At 51.8% G+C, this 16306-nt stretch overlaps 1 protein-coding gene across 1 annotated transcript in view; it reads right to left on the bottom strand.

Moving 5' to 3' along the window:
- The window catches only part of LOC122546852 (ICOS ligand-like), a gene marked incomplete at its 3' end in the record, with an annotated part of 18072 nt that extends 1825 nt beyond the window's left edge, over positions 1-16247 (bottom strand). The window contains exons 1-2 of the mRNA XM_043685473.1: positions 16031-16247; positions 615-947 (exon numbers count right to left, since the gene is read on the bottom strand). Of these exons, the coding sequence (XP_043541408.1) occupies positions 615-947; positions 16031-16247 (550 nt within the window). The remainder of the gene's footprint in view (positions 1-614; positions 948-16030) is intronic.
- Positions 16248-16306: the final 59 nt, after the last annotated feature.

The raw sequence follows: 16306 nt of genomic DNA, 5'->3' as shown, positions 1-16306 counted from the left end.
TAGCATGGTCAATCCACCCTAACCTGCACATCCCTGGGCACTATGGGACAATTTAGTATGGCCAATCCACCCTAACCTTCACATCCCTGGGCACTATGGGTTGTAGTTGAGGCTGTATTTGAGAAATTGTAGGTGAAGGTTGAGCTGGAATATGCCTGGCGTGTACCAAGTTCTGAGGGACGTGGATCGAGCAGATAGGGAGGAACATTTACCCTTTAGCAACATGGTCAATAACGGAGGTGGGGTGGGGGGCATCGATTTAAAGCAAAGAGCAGGAGCTTTCAAGGGGCTTTGAGCGAAGGTTGGGGAGTGTTTGGAACCCACGGCCTTATGAAGAGGGCAGGGCGGGCAGGAGAGGACGGATTTGAAGGCGCCTTGCGTCGGCGCAGTCCCGATGGGCCGAAGGGCCTGTTCCTGCTCTTGTCACCGTCCTCCGTCCTGAAAGTGTTTGGGTGGGAGCCCCACAGCGGGCGAGGGTTTGGGAAACGGATCGGCCAGACTGGACAGGGCCGGGCCGAATGGCCCTCTCTCTCCGCGCCTTTTCGAAACCAAATTGCTCCCCCCCCCCTCCCCCCTCGCCTCGCCACCCCCTCGACTCCGAGCTGCCCACGTACCTTCGATAGTTATTTGGAAGCTGTGACACAAGATCGGATCTTGTGTGACGCACTGGTAGGTCAGCTCATCGCGGGGACTGAGAGCCCAGAGGCGGAGGGTGAAGTTCCCCTTCCGGGGGTCGCCAAGGAAACGCGAGCGGTTGACGTAGCGGGCGCTGATTTTGCCGCACGCCGACGGCGCTCCAGCGCAGAATGTGTTCACCACTTCCAGCTCGCCGTCGACCTCCGTCTGCCAGTACACCCGTTCGGCGCCATTCTGGTAACACGGCAGGATCACCTGACCCCCGAACTGGCCCGTCACGTTCTGTTCCTTAACCCCATCGCAAGCAGAAGCTGTTGGGAACACAGAGGAGGGGGGGGGAATGAAGTAGAACATAGAACATTCCAGCGCGGCACAGGCCCTTCGGCCCTCAATGTAGCACCGACCTGTGGAGCCAGTCTGAAGCCCATCTAACCTGTACTATTCCATTCTCATCCATAGAAGGCGTTAGGTATGCTTTCCTTTATTGGTCAGAGTATTGAGTACAGGGGTTGGGAGGTCATGTTGCGGCTGTACAGGGCATTGGTTAGGCCACTGTTGGAATATTGCGTGCAATTCTGGTCTCCTTCCTATCGGAAAGATGTTGTGAAACTTGAAAGGGTTCAAGGGAGTCCAGAACTAGAGGGCATAGGTTTAGGGTGAGAAGGGAAAGATATAAAAGAGACCTAAGGGGCAAACATTTCACGCAGAGGGTGGCACGTGTATGGAATGAGCTGCCAGAGGAAGTGGTGGAGGCTGGTACAATTACAACATTTAAGAGGCATTTGGATGGGTATATGAATAGGAAGGGTTTGGAGGGATATGGGCCGGGTGCTGGCAGGTGGGACTAGATTGGGTTGGGATATCTGGTCGGCACGGACGGGTTGGACCGAAAGGTCTGTTTCCGTGCTGTATGACGTTATATGACTATCCAATGACCATTTAAATGCCCTTAAAGTTGGCGAGTCTACTACTGTTGCAGGCAGCGCTTCAATGTCCCTACTACTCTCTGAATAAAGAAACTACCTCTGACGTCTCTTATATCTCACAGGGAATTAAGGGCTATGGGGAGAGTGCGGTAAGTGGTGTTGAAATGCCCATCAGCTGTGATTGAATGGGCTGAATGGGCTGAATGGCCTTACTTCCTCTCCAATTTCTTCTGTCCTTTCTGTCCTGTATCTATCACCCCCTCAGTTTAAAGCTATGCCCCCTCATGCTCGCCATCACCATCCCGAGGAAAAAGGCTCTCCCTGTCCACCCTATCCAACCCTCTGATTATCTTATATGTCTCTATTAAGTCACCTCTCAACCATCTTCTCTCTAATGAAAACAGCCTCAAGTCCCTCAGCCTTTCCTCGTAAGACCTCCCCTCCATACCAGGCAACGGCCTGGTAAATCTCCTCTGCACCCTTTCCAAATCTTCCACATCCTTCCTATAACGCGGTGACCAGAACTGTACACAATACACCAAGTGCGGCCGCACCAGAGTCCTGTACAGCTGCAGCAACGGTGGGACAATCTGGCCATTCGGCCCGTCACTACCCGTGCGCGGTGTGCGCCAATCTCTACTCCGCCCTCATCCCTCCCCCTTGCCCTCCATCTGGGCGCTCCTGTTTTCTCTCCACCCCCTACCCTATCCTACCCTCTGGGATTAAGGATCCCACTTCCTTCTGGGTAAGCTAACACTCTCGGACGCCAACCAACTCCCCCCAAACCTTCATTCCGTGGGAATATTTCCAATTCTCAGTGCTCTCTCCAATGGCCCAGACTCCCTCCAGCTCTTTGGGGGAGGGGGGGGGTGGTGGATCCCAAAACTTCATATGAAACAGGTCGTTGGCCCAACGAGCCTGACCCCACCCATTCCACAGGATCGTGACTGATCCGACGTTCCTCACCTCCCCTTTCCCGTCATTCCACCCTAACCCTCATGAGACTAGCCCTCTGCTCACAACCCTGGGAGAAGAGATGCCTGTTCACTTCCATTATTCTTGAAGGGAAGCCCTTTATTCTGAAACTGTCTCCTCCCCCTTTGCTTTGAGATTATCCTCCAAATGATCCCTCAGGATCTTCTAAGCTTCAATCAGATCACCTCTCCTTCCTCTTAACCCCAATGGGCAGCGGGGTCAAAATGGTGGAGGCAGTAATATTCTCACTGGGTTGGTCCCACAACACGACAACAGGCCCTTCGGCCCAACCAGTCCATAATCCCTGAACTAAGCCAGTCCCACCTGCCTGCTCCTGGCCCATCCCCCTTCCAACCCTTTCCTGCTCATGTCCTTATCCAAATGTCTTTTAAATGTTGTCACTGTCCCCACACCCCCCACTTCCTCAGGAAGCTCATTCCTCACACGAACCACACACTGGGGAAAAAAAACTTGCCACTCACGTCTTTTTGAAATCTCTCTCCTTTCACCTTATAAATTAGATTAGATTAGATTAGATTTGATTACAGTGTGGAAACAGGCCCTTCGGCCCAAAAAATCCACACCGACCCGCCGAAGCGCAACCCACCCATACCCCTACATTTACCCCTTACCTAACACTACGGGCAATTTAGCATGGCCAATTCACCTGACCTGCACATCTTTGGACTGTGGGAGGAAACCGGAGCACCCGGAGGAAACCCACGCAGACACGGGGAGAATGCGCAAACTCCACACAGTCAGTCGCCTGAGGTGGGAATTGAACCCGGGTCTCTGGCGCTGTGAGGCAGCAGTGCTAACCACTGTGCCACCGTGCCGCCCACTAATATGCAGCCTACTCTTGAACTGCCCCCACCCTCGGGAAAAGATTCCTACTATCAACTCTATCCATAACCCTCATGATTTCATTAACCTCCTCCATCAGGTCACCTCTCAACCTCCTACGCTCCAGTGAAACAGGTCCCAGCCTCTCCTTATAACTCAAACCCTCCGTACCCGGCATCATCCTGGGAAATCTCTTCTGAACTCCTGACAAATCTTCTGGGGCTAGGTCTATGGCACTTTCTGATAGTTGGATGTACTTTCTTTCAGTAGAAAAGCTGGGGTAGCTCAGTGGTTAGCACTGCTGCCTCCTGGCGCCAGGGTCCCAGGTTCGATTCCAGCATCAGGCGACTGTCTGTGGAAAGTTTGCACATTCTCCCCCGTGTCTGTATGGGTTTGCTCCTGCTCCCTCTCTCAGCCCAAAGATGAGCAGGTTAGGGTGGATTGGCCATGCTAAATTGTCCCATAGTGCCCAGGGATGTGCAGGTTAGGGTGGATTGACCACGCTAAATTGTACCATAGTGCCCAGGGATGTGCAGGTTAAGGTGGATTGGCCATGCTAAATTGTCCCACAGTGCCCAGGGATGTGCAGGTTAGGGTGGATTGGCCATGCTAAATTGTCCCATAGTGCCCAGGGATGTGCAGGTTAGGGTGGATTGTCCATGCTAAATTGTACCATAGTGCCCAGGGATGTGCAGGTTAGGGTGGATTGACCACGCTAAATTGTACCATAGTGTCCAGGGATGTGCAGGTTAGGGTGGATTGACCATGCTAAATTGTCCCATAGTGTCCAGGGATGTGCAGGTTAGGGTGGATTGACCATGCTAAATTGTCCCATAGTGCCCAGGGGTGTGTAGGTTAGGGTGGATAGGGAATGCTAAATTGTCCCATAGTGCCCAGGGGTGTGTAGGTTAGGGTGGATAGGGCATGCTAAATTGTCCCATGTTGTCCTGGGATGTGCAGATTAGGGTGGATTGGCCATGCTAAATTGTCCCATAGTGCCCAGGGGTGTGTAGGTTAGGGTGGATAGGGCATGCTAAATTCTCCCATAGTGCCCAGGGGTGTGTAGGTTAGGGTGGATTGGCCATGCTAAGTTGTCCCATCGTGCCCAGGGATGTGCAGGTTAGGGTGGATTCGCCATGCTAAATTACCCCATAGTGCCCAGGGATGTGGGAGGTCATGTTGCAGCTGTACAGGACATTGGTTAGGCCACTATTGGAATATTGCGTGCACTTCTGGTCTTCCTATCGGAAAGATGTTGTGAAACTTGAAAGGGTTCAGAAGAGATTTACAAGGATATTGCTAGGGTTGGAAGATTTGAGCTACAGGGAGAGGCTGAACAGGCTGGGGCTGTTTTCCCCGGAGCGTCGGAGGCTGAGGGGTGATCTAATAGTGGTTAAAATTATGAGGGGCACGGATAGTGTAAATAGACAAAGTCTTTTCCCTGGGGTCGGGGAGTCCAGAACTAGAGGCATAGGTTTAGGGTGAGAGGGGAAAGATATAAAAGAGACCTAAGGGGCAACTTTTTCACACAGAGGGTGGTACGTGTATGGAATGAGCTGCCAGAGGATGTGGTGGAGGCTGGTACAATTGCAACATTTAAGAGGCATTTGGATGGGTATATGAATAGGAAGGGTTTGGAGGGATATGGGCCGGGTGCTGGCAGGTGGGACTAGGTTGGGTTGGGATATCTGGGTCGGCATGGACGGGTTGGACCGAAGGGTCTGTTTCAGTGCTGTACGTCACTATGACTCAATGTGTAGGTCAGGGTGGATTGGCCATGCTACGTTGTCCCATAGTGCCCAGGGATGTGCAGGTTAGGGTGGATTGGCCATGCTAAATTGTCCCATAGTGCCCAGGGGTGTGTAGGTTAGGGTGGATTGGCCATGCTAAATTGTCGCATAGGCCCAGGGATGTGCAGGTTAGGGTGGATTGGCCATGCTAAATTGTCCCATAGTGCCCAGGGATGTGCAGGTTAGGGTGGATTGGCCATGCTAAATTGTCCCATAGTGTCCAGGGGTGTGTAGGTTGGGGTGGATAGGGCATGCTAAATTGTCCCATAGTGTTCAGGATGTGTAGGTTAGGATGGATTGGCCATGCTAAATTGTCCCACAGTGTCCAGGGATGTGCAGGTTAGGGTGGATCCCCAGGCTCTATGGGACAATTTAGCATGGCCAATCCACCCTAACCTGCACATCCCTGGGCACTATGGGACAATTTAGCATGGCCAATCCACCCTAACCTACACATCCCTGGGCACTATGGGACAATTTCCCATGGCCAATCCACCCTAACCTACACATCCCTGGGCACTATGGGACAATTTAGCATGGCCAATCCACCCTAACCTGTACATCCCTGGGTATTTTATGCTCACTGCCTCTCAATGCTTCCTGGGTAGGTAATAAAACCCAGTTGGGTTTGAGTCTGAGAATGATGGCCAGAGCTTTCAGAAGAGGAGTGTGGAAGCCCTTCGACACATGGCAGTGGATCAGGTGTTCAGCTGGAATCCGAGAGGTGTATTTCTTTTGTTAACCCATGATCTGAAGGGATATGGGCCCAGGGGTGTGGAATTAGGCCATGGGTGTTCTTACTGAAGGATGGAACGGGCTCGACGGATTGAATGGCCTCCTCCTGTGCCCATGTTACAGGCAATCTGCCAATTTCTTCACTGATCTTGTACCTATCGCTTTGATGAATCTTCACCCCCCCCCACCCCACCCTACCCTACCCACCACTGACTTGAGACTGATCCTAGTGCCTTCAGGATGTCCTCAGTTCATTTGTTGCTAATGATGGTAGGTTGGAGGTTTATAAAATCATGTGAATGCTCTGGGATCAAATGGATGTTGTGAAACCTGAAAGGGTTCAGAAACGATTTACAAGGATGTTGCCAGGGTTGGAGGATCTGAGCTACAGGGGGAGGCTGAACAGGCTGGGGCTGTTTTCCCTGGAGCGTCGGAGGCTGAGGGGTGACCTTATAGAGGTTTATAAAATCATGACAGGCATGGATAAGGTAAATAGGCAAAGTCTTTTCCCTGGGGTGGGGGAGTCCAGAACTAGAGGATATAGGTTTAGGGTGAGGGGGGAAAGATATAAAAGAGACCTAAGGGACAGCTTTTTCACACAGAGGGTGGTACGTGAAATGAGCTGCCAGAGGATGTGGTGGAGGCTGGTACAATGACAGCATTTAAAAGGCATCTGGATGGGTATACGAATAGGAAGGGTTTGGAGGGATATGGGCCGGGTGCTGGCAGGTGGGACATCTGGTCGGCATGGACGGGTTGGACTGAAGGGTCTGTTTCCGTGCTGTACGTCTCTATGACTCCCAGGACTGGGACAGCACGGGGTTAGATACAGAGTAAAGCTCCTTCTACACTGTCCCCCCCATCAAACCCTCCCAGGACAGGGACAGCACGGGGTTAGATACAGAGTAAAGTTCCTTCTACACTGTCCCCCCCATCAAACCCTCCCAGGACAGGGACAGCACGGGGTTAGATACAGAGTAAAGCTTCCTCTACACTGTCCCCCATCAAACCCTCCCAGGACAGGGACAGCACGGGGTTAGATATAGAGTAAAGTTTCAGCCATTGCACTGCAGCAGGCTGGGAAAACTCCCTCCACACTGTCACCAGTCTAAGAATTGACGTCACTCGGGTGACCTGGAGTCACGAGTAAGCACAGCAGATTTCCCTTCCGGACAGAGACTGATGAGGCAGGTTGGGAGGGATTTCTCCTGAACACTTTGGTAACCTTGTGCTTGCCCTCCCAGTTTCCCGTAATTCCAGAGAAGTGGATTTACATCCCCTTCCTGTTTGTAGGGAAATCCACATTCGATACGCGGGAGGCTTTTCTAGAGAGGTTGATTAGAGCTCAGGAGAGATATGGTCCTGTGAAAATGAGGGAGAGAAGTGGCAAGATTAGGGAACCATGGATGACAGGTGAGACTAGCTAAGATGAAAAAGGATGCGTACATAAGGTCTAGGTGATTGCAGACAGACAAATCTTTGGAAGAGTATCGGGAATGTAGGACCAATCTGAAACGAGGAACTAAGAGGGTTAAGAGGGGTCACGAGACATCCTTAGCAAGCAGGGCTGAGGAAAATCCCAAAGCTTTTTATTTTGTATATAAGGAGCGAGATAGTAATGAGGGAAAGGATTGGTCCTCTCAAGGACAAAGGAGGAAATTATGCGTGAAGTCAGAGAAAATGGGAGAGATTCCTAATGAGTACCTTGCATCGTTATTCACTGAGGACCGGGACATGACGGACGTTGAGGTTAGGATTAGATCTTTGATTACTCTCGGTCAATTCACCATAAGGAGGGAAGAAGTGTTGGGTATTCTGAGAGGCATTAAGTTGGGCAAGTCCCCAGGTTCAGATGGGATCTACCCCAGGTTGCTGAGGGAGGAGGGAGAGGAAATAGCTGGGGCTTTAACAGATATCTTTGCAGCAAGGGGGAGGTCCTGATGGACTGGAGAATTGCTAATGCTGTCCCCTTGTTTCAGCAGGGGAGCAGGGATAATCCAGGTAATTACCGACCGGTGAGCATGATGTAGGTGGTAGAGAAGATACTAAGGGATAGGATATATACTCATTTGGAAGAAAATGGGCTTATCAGTAATAGGAAACATGGCTTTGCACAGGGACGGTCATGTCTTACAAACCGAATGGAATTCTTTGAAGTGGTGACAATGTTGATTGATGAGGGGAGGGCTGTAGATGTCATATACATGGGCTTTGGTAAGATGTTTGATAAGGTTCCCCATGGTAGGCTGATGGAGAAGGCGAAGTCGCATGGGGTCCAGGGTGTACTAACTAGGTGGATAGAGAACTGGCTGGGTAACAGGAGACAGAGTAGTATTGGAAGAGAGCTTCTCAAAATAGAGACCTGTGACTAGTGATGTTCCACAGGGATCCGTGCTGGGACCACTGTTGTTTGTAATATACATACATGGCTTGGAGGAAGGTGTCTGTTGCCTCATTAGCAAGTTTGCAGTTGACACTAAGATTGGTGGAGTAGCAGACAGTGAAGGGGACTGCCAGAGAATACAGCAGAATATAGATAGACTGGAAAGTTGGGCAGAGAAATGGTAGATGGAGTTCAATCCGGGCAAATGCGAGGTGATGCATTTTGGAAGGTGCAATTCCTGAGCGAACTATACTTTACATGGAAAAGTCCCAGGGAAAATTGACGTACAGCGAGACCTGGGTGTTCAGGTCCATTGTTCCCCGAAGGTGGCATCGTGGGTAGGTAGAGTGGTCAAGAAGGCATACGGCACGCTTTCCTTCATCGGACGGGGTATTGAGTACAGTAGAGTTGGCGGGTCATGTTTACAGGTGTATCGGACTTTGGTTGGGCCACATTTGGAATACTACGTACAGTTCTGGTCGCCACATTACCAAAAGGATGTGGATGCTTTGGAGAGGGTGCAGAGGAGGTTCACCAGGATGTTGCCTGGGATGGAGGGTGCTGGCTATGGGGAGAGGTTGAGGACATTCGGATTATTTTCGTTAGAAAGATGGAGGTTGAGGGGAGGGACCTGACTGAGGCCTGCAAAATCATGAGAGGGATAGACAGGGTGGGTAGCAAGAAGCTTTTCCCCAGAGTGGGGGAGCTCAGTTACTAGGGGTCACGAGTTCAAGGTGAGAGGGGAAAGGTTTAAGGCAGATGTGTGTGGGAAGTTGTTCATACAGAGGGGGGTGGGTGCCTGGAACGCGATGCCAGGGGAAGTGGTAGAAATGGACACAATAGCATCATCTAAGATGTATCCAGACAGATACATGAATGGGCAGGGAACAGAGGGAGACAGATCCTTAGAAAATAGACAGCAGGTCTAGATAGAGGATCTGGATCAGCACAGGGTTGGAGGGGCCTGTTCCTGGTCTAGATTAGATTATTTACAGTGTGGAAACAGGCCCTTCGGCCCAACACACCGACCCTCCGAAGAGCAACCCACCCAGACCCATTCCCCTAAACTTACCCCTTCACCTAACACTACGGGCAATTTGGCATGGCCAATCCACCCTGACCTGCACATTTTTGGACTGTGGGGAGAAACCGGAGCATCCAGAGGAAACCCACGCAGACACAGGGAGAATGTGCAAACTCCACACAGTCAGTCGCCTGAGGTGGGAATCGAACCCGGGTCTCTGGCGCTGTGAGGCAGCAGTGCTAACCACTGTGCCACTGTGCCACCCAAGTGGTCTAGAATGTTCTTTGTTCCTATTGGCAGGATTAGCCTGAGGTGTTCCTCCATCCCCCACCCCCTCCCAGAGATGGGGTCATTCGGCCAGCCTGGAGTTAGTCACTGACAGCCATCGCTCAGTGTAACCTCCCCCTCCTCCTTCCGCAATCCCTCAACATGGTCATTTTTATGGCAGCTCTGCTGATCTGCAGCGCCAAGTCTTTGTTACAGAAAGCTTGGCGTCGTATCATGCGATTGGGAAGAGACAGACATCTGGTCTCCATCAGGACACTTGCAAGAGTGCCAAATTTCATGACAACTTGCATGAAGGGGTTGTTACTCTCCTGATTGGGTGCCAAGTTGAGCCGCGTTCATAGACTCCTACAGTGTGGAAACAGGCCCTTTGGCCCAACAATTCCATATTGACCCTCCGAACAGTATCCCATCCAGACCCATTCCCCTACTCTATTACTCTACATTTATCACCTGACTAATCCACCCTAACCTGCACATCCCTGGGCACTATGGGACAATTTAGCATGGCCAATCCACCCTAACCTGCACATCCCTGGGCACTATGGGACAATTTCCCCTGGCCAATCTACCTTGACCTTGATCTTTGGACTGTGGGAGGAAACCGGAGCACCCGGAGGAAACCCAAGCAGGCACGGGGAGAATGTGCAAACTCCACACAGTCAGTCGCCCGAGGCTGGGATCGAACCTGGGACCCTGGTGCTGTGAGGCAGCAGTGTTAACCACTGAGCCACCATGCCACCCCAGAAACCTGCCTTCTCTGAGGATTGAGCTCAGGACCTTCAGAGTATGAGACTGACTCGCTGCCTACTGCGCTAAGATGGCCACCAACCTATTGCTTCGATTGTTTGAAGTTTTGATTTCTTGCAATCTGTCCTGATTGGCGCATGGTGGAAATCCTCAGCTGTGCATTGGCAACTCAGCGTTATTTCTGAACCAAAACCGACTTCCTGCTTTCTACCAATAGAAGTCAACTTTTTCTGGACCCAACTTCTGAGTACTCCCCAGGACTGTACAAAATATTCTTCAGAACTCGTGGTGTTCCCAACCAAAATATTCTCAAGCAACAATTAACTCGGGGCTGAGTTCCAAAGCTCATGAGAGTCATCCTGTTCCCCGGTCAATATGTCAACAGTGAATGTAAACAGGAGAGCAAAGCACAGAATGTTTACGAGATGCTGAGGTATCGCAGCTTGTCCCAATCCTGATCTCACCCCAATTGAGACAGAGACTGGTGAAGATCCGAACCAGAGATTGAAATTGCTGGAGAAACTCAGCAACATTGGCAGAGAGAGAGATGTTTCAGGTCCCGTGAGCCTTCCTCAGGATGGACAGTAGCCCGGAAAATGGCGGGATTTATCCCAAGGCAGACAAAAGGAGTGAGATGGAGATTGAGTCATTAAGCTTCCGGTTGCTTGCCTCTTCACCAGGGGGTTCCAGAGCCAATTTCTCTGCCTTCAGATTCCTGTAGGATTCCAACTGACCCATTCCCACATTAGCAGGGCTTCTCATTCCCGGCTCCTCTGTCTTCCTAACTCTCTCTCTCTGGGCTCCACCGTAAACACCCACTCCTTTTCCACTCTGCCTCCTGTCATAGCATAGAGATGTACAGCATGGAAGCAGACCTTTCGGTCCAACCCGTCCATGCCAACCAGATATCCCTAGTCTCTGACTGTCCACAGACTGGGTCCCCCTTCAATTAGTCTCTGACTGTCCACAGACTGGGTCCCCCTTCAATTAGTCTCTGACTGTCCACAGACTGGGTCCCCCTTCAATTAGTCTCTGACTGTCCACAGACTGGGTCCCCCTTCAATTAGTCTCTGACTGTCCACAGACTGGGTCCCCCTTCAATTAGTCTCTGACTGTCCACAGACTGGGTCCCCCTTCAATTAGTCTCTGACTGTCCACAGACTGGGTCCCCCTTCAATTAGTCTCTGACTGTCCACAGACTGGGTCCCCCTTCAATTAGTCTCTGACTGTCCACAGACTGGGTCCCCCTTCAATTAGTCTCTGACTGTCCACAGACTGGGTCCCACTGCAATTAGTCTCTGACTGTCCACAGACTGGGTCCCCCTTCAATTAGTCTCTGACTGTCCACAGACTGGGTCCCCCTTCAATTAGTCTCTGACTGTCCACAGACTGGGTCCCCCTTCAATTAGTCTCTGACTGTCCACAGACTGGGTCCCCCTTCAATTAGTCTCTGACTGTCCACAGACTGGGTCCCCCTTCAATTAGTCTCTGACTGTCCACAGACTGGGTCCCCCTTCAATTAGTCTCTGACTGTCCACAGACTGGGTCCCCCTTCAATTAGTCTCTGACTGTCCACAGACTGGGTCCCCCTTCAATTAGTCTCTGACTGTCCACAGACTGGGTCCCCCTTCAATTAGTCTCTGACTGTCCACAGACTGGGTCCCCCTTCAATTAGTCTCTGACTGTCCACAGACTGGGTCCCCCTTCAATTAGTCTCTGACTGTCCACAGACTGGGTCCCCCTTCAATTAGTCTCTGACTGTCCACAGACTGGGTCCCCCTTCAATTAGTCTCTGACTGTCCACAGACTGGGTCCCCCTTCAATTAGTCTCTGACTGTCCACAGACTGGGTCCCCCTTCAATTAGTCTCTGACTGTCCACAGACTGGGTCCCCCTTCAATTAGTCTCTGACTGTCCACAGACTGGGTCCCACTGCAATTAGTCTCTGACTGTCCACAGACTGGGTCCCCCTTCAATTAGTCTCTGACTGTCCACAGACTGGGTCCCCCTTCAATTAGTCTCTGACTGTCCACAGACTGGGTCCCCCTTCAATTAGTCTCTGACTGTCCACAGACTGGGTCCCCCTTCAATTAGTCTCTGACTGTCCACAGACTGGGTCCCCCTTCAATTAGTCTCTGACTGTCCACAGACTGGGTCCCCCTTCAATTAGTCTCTGACTGTCCACAGACTGGGTCCCCCTTCAATTAGTCTCTGACTGTCCACAGACTGGGTCCCCCTTCAATTAGTCTCTGACTGTCCACAGACTGGGTCCCCCTTCAATTAGTCTCTGACTGTCCACAGACTGGGTCCCCCTTCAATTAGTCTCTGACTGTCCACAGACTGGGTCCCCCTTCAATTAGTCTCTGACTGTCCACAGACTGGGTCCCCCTTCAATTAGTCTCTGACTGTCCACAGACTGGGTCCCCCTTCAATTAGTCTCTGACTGTCCACAGACTGGGTCCCCCTTCAATTAGTCTCTGACTGTCCACAGACTGGGTCCCCCTTCAATTAGTCTCTGACTGTCCACAGACTGGGTCCCCCTTCAATTAGTCTCTGACTGTCCACAGACTGGGTCCCACTGCAATTAGTCTCTGACTGTCCACAGACTGGGTCCCCCTTCAATTAGTCTCTGACTGTCCACAGACTGGGTCCCCCTTCAATTAGTCTCTGACTGTCCACAGACTGGGTCCCCCTTCAATTAGTCTCTGACTGTCCACAGACTGGGTCCCCCTTCAATTAGTCTCTGACTGTCCACAGACTGGGTCCCCCTTCAATTAGTCTCTGACTGTCCACAGACTGGGTCCCCCTTCAATTAGTCTCTGACTGTCCACAGACTGGGTCCCCCTTCAATTAGTCTCTGACTGTCCACAGACTGGGTCCCCCTTCAATTAGTCTCTGACTGTCCACAGACTGGGTCCCCCTTCAATTAGTCTCTGACTGTCCACAGACTGGGTCCCCCTTCAATTAGTCTCTGACTGTCCACAGACTGGGTCCCCCTTCAATTAGTCTCTGACTGTCCACAGACTGGGTCCCCCTTCAATTAGTCTCTGACTGTCCACAGACTGGGTCCCCCTTCAATTAGTCTCTGACTGTCCACAGACTGGGTCCCCCTTCAATTAGTCTCTGACTGTCCACAGACTGGGTCCCCCTTCAATTAGTCTCTGACTGTCCACAGACTGGGTCCCCCTTCAATTAGTCTCTGACTGTCCACAGACTGGGTCCCACTGCAATTAGTCTCTGACTGTCCACAGACTGGGTCCCCCTTCAATTAGTCTCTGACTGTCCACAGACTGGGTCCCCCTTCAATTAGTCTCTGACTGTCCACAGACTGGGTCCCCCTTCAATTAGTCTCTGACTGTCCACAGACTGGGTCCCCCTTCAATTAGTCTCTGACTGTCCACAGACTGGGTCCCCCTTCAATTAGTCTCTGACTGTCCACAGACTGGGTCCCCCTTCAATTAGTCTCTGACTGTCCACAGACTGGGTCCCCCTTCAATTAGTCTCTGACTGTCCACAGACTGGGTCCCCCTTCAATTAGTCTCTGACTGTCCACAGACTGGGTCCCCCTTCAATTAGTCTCTGACTGTCCACAGACTGGGTCCCCCTTCAATTAGTCTCTGACTGTCCACAGACTGGGTCCCCCTTCAATTAGTCTCTGACTGTCCACAGACTGGGTCCCCCTTCAATTAGTCTCTGACTGTCCACAGACTGGGTCCCCCTTCAATTAGTCTCTGACTGTCCACAGACTGGGTCCCCCTTCAATTAGTCTCTGACTGTCCACAGACTGGGTCCCCCTTCAATTAGTCTCTGACTGTCCACAGACTGGGTCCCCCTTCAATTAGTCTCTGACTGTCCACAGACTGGGTCCCACTGCAATTAGTCTCTGACTGTCCACAGACTGGGTCCCCCTTCAATTAGTCTCTGACTGTCCACAGACTGGGTCCCCCTTCAATTAGTCTCTGACTGTCCACAGACTGGGTCCCCCTTCAATTAGTCTCTGACTGTCCACAGACTGGGTCCCCCTTCAATTAGTCTCTGACTGTCCACAGACTGGGTCCCCCTTCAATTAGTCTCTGACTGTCCACAGACTGGGTCCCCCTTCAATTAGTCTCTGACTGTCCACAGACTGGGTCCCCCTTCAATTAGTCTCTGACTGTCCACAGACTGGGTCCCCCTTCAATTAGTCTCTGACTGTCCACAGACTGGGTCCCCCTTCAATTAGTCTCTGACTGTCCACAGACTGGGTCCCCCTTCAATTAGTCTCTGACTGTCCACAGACTGGGTCCCCCTTCAATTAGTCTCTGACTGTCCACAGACTGGGTCCCCCTTCAATTAGTCTCTGACTGTCCACAGACTGGGTCCCCCTTCAATTAGTCTCTGACTGTCCACAGACTGGGTCCCCCTTCAATTAGTCTCTGACTGTCCACAGACTGGGTCCCCCTTCAATTAGTCTCTGACTGTCCACAGACTGGGTCCCCCTTCAATTAGTCTCTGACTGTCCACAGACTGGGTCCCACTGCAATTAGTCTCTGACTGTCCACAGACTGGGTCCCACTGCAATTAGTCTCTGACTGTCCACAGACTGGGTCCCACTGCAATTAGTCTCTGACTGTCCACAGACTGGGTCCCACTGCAATTAGTCTCTGACTGTCCACAGACTGGGTCCCACTGCAATTAGTCTCTGACTGTCCACAGACTGGGTCCCACTGCAATTAGTCTCTGACTGTCCACAGACTGGGTCCCACTGCAATTAGTCTCTGACTGTCCACAGACTGGGTCCCACTGCAATTAGTCTCTGACTGTCCACAGACTGGGTCCCACTGCAATTAGTCTCTGACTGTCCACAGACTGGGTCCCACTGCAATTAGTCTCTGACTGTCCACAGACTGGGTCCCACTGCAATTAGTCTCTGACTGTCCACAGACTGGGTCCCACTGCAATTAGTCTCTGACTGTCCACAGACTGGGTCCCACTGCAATTAGTCTCTGACTGTCCACAGACTGGGTCCCACTGCAATTAGTCTCTGACTGTCCACAGACTGGGTCCCACTGCAATTAGTCTCTGATTGTCCAGGAGATGTTATGTTTCTGGAGAACCGATTTGGAAACTGGTCACCTGATCTTTTGCCTTTGAACACTAAGAATGGTGATGGGCCTTTTAGAAGTTTTGGATCTTCAGAGTTACACGCAGCAGAAGTAGGACATTCGGCCCATCAGATCAGCTCTGCTTCTTTGAAATATCTCCCCCCTTGGCTCCCCCTCCTGCCCCGTTCCCCCATCGGGTCACCTTTCAGGATTCACCTCTCGAACATTCCTGTTGACCTTTCTCCCTTTCGGGCAGTGCACCCAAGACTCGCTGGGTCAAAGAAAAACACAAATACGCCTCGTCTCTCTCTCCCTCTCCCAACCACCCCCCCCCCCCTCAAAACTTCTGCTCCTTTTCCCTATTCTCTCCAATCCGTCTTCCTCTGTGGACGCACCCTCCTGCTCCTGGGAACAGCCTCTCCCCCACCGACTTGATCTAGACCCTGGGGACTCTGAACGCCCTGATTCAGTCTCCCCCCCCGAACCTTCCTGGCCCTGAGGGAACAGTCCCAGCCCCTCCACAGGGAGTCTCCTCGACCTGAGCTCACTCCGTCGCTTGCTGACCTTTGGAAAGAGAGAGAAACATTATGAAGAGCTAACCTGATACGGTGCTGAGGCCTACCACCCAGAGGCTGAGGGACAATGCCTTCATTCTGAAAGAGAAGAGGAGGTTTCTGTCAGTGCCTGGCCTTTTCAGGAACGGGCTTGTCAAGGCTTCCAGCCCTTCAGCAACTGACCCAGCCTCCCCTTTCCCGCCCCTTGACCTCTGAACCCGTCCGCTGTATCCAAATTGCCATTCCTGATGTTGCTTCCCCATGTTGACTAGCCGGCCAGCTATTCGCCCACAGAGGGCATCACCCCCCCCTCCTCAAGGTC

Source organism: Chiloscyllium plagiosum, unplaced genomic scaffold (genome assembly GCF_004010195.1).
Source record: "Chiloscyllium plagiosum isolate BGI_BamShark_2017 unplaced genomic scaffold, ASM401019v2 scaf_8577, whole genome shotgun sequence".
Classification (NCBI taxonomy): domain Eukaryota; kingdom Metazoa; phylum Chordata; class Chondrichthyes; order Orectolobiformes; family Hemiscylliidae; genus Chiloscyllium; species Chiloscyllium plagiosum.
The sequence above is the reverse complement of the archived record's forward strand: the minus strand, read 5'-3'. Positions and strand labels throughout refer to the sequence as shown.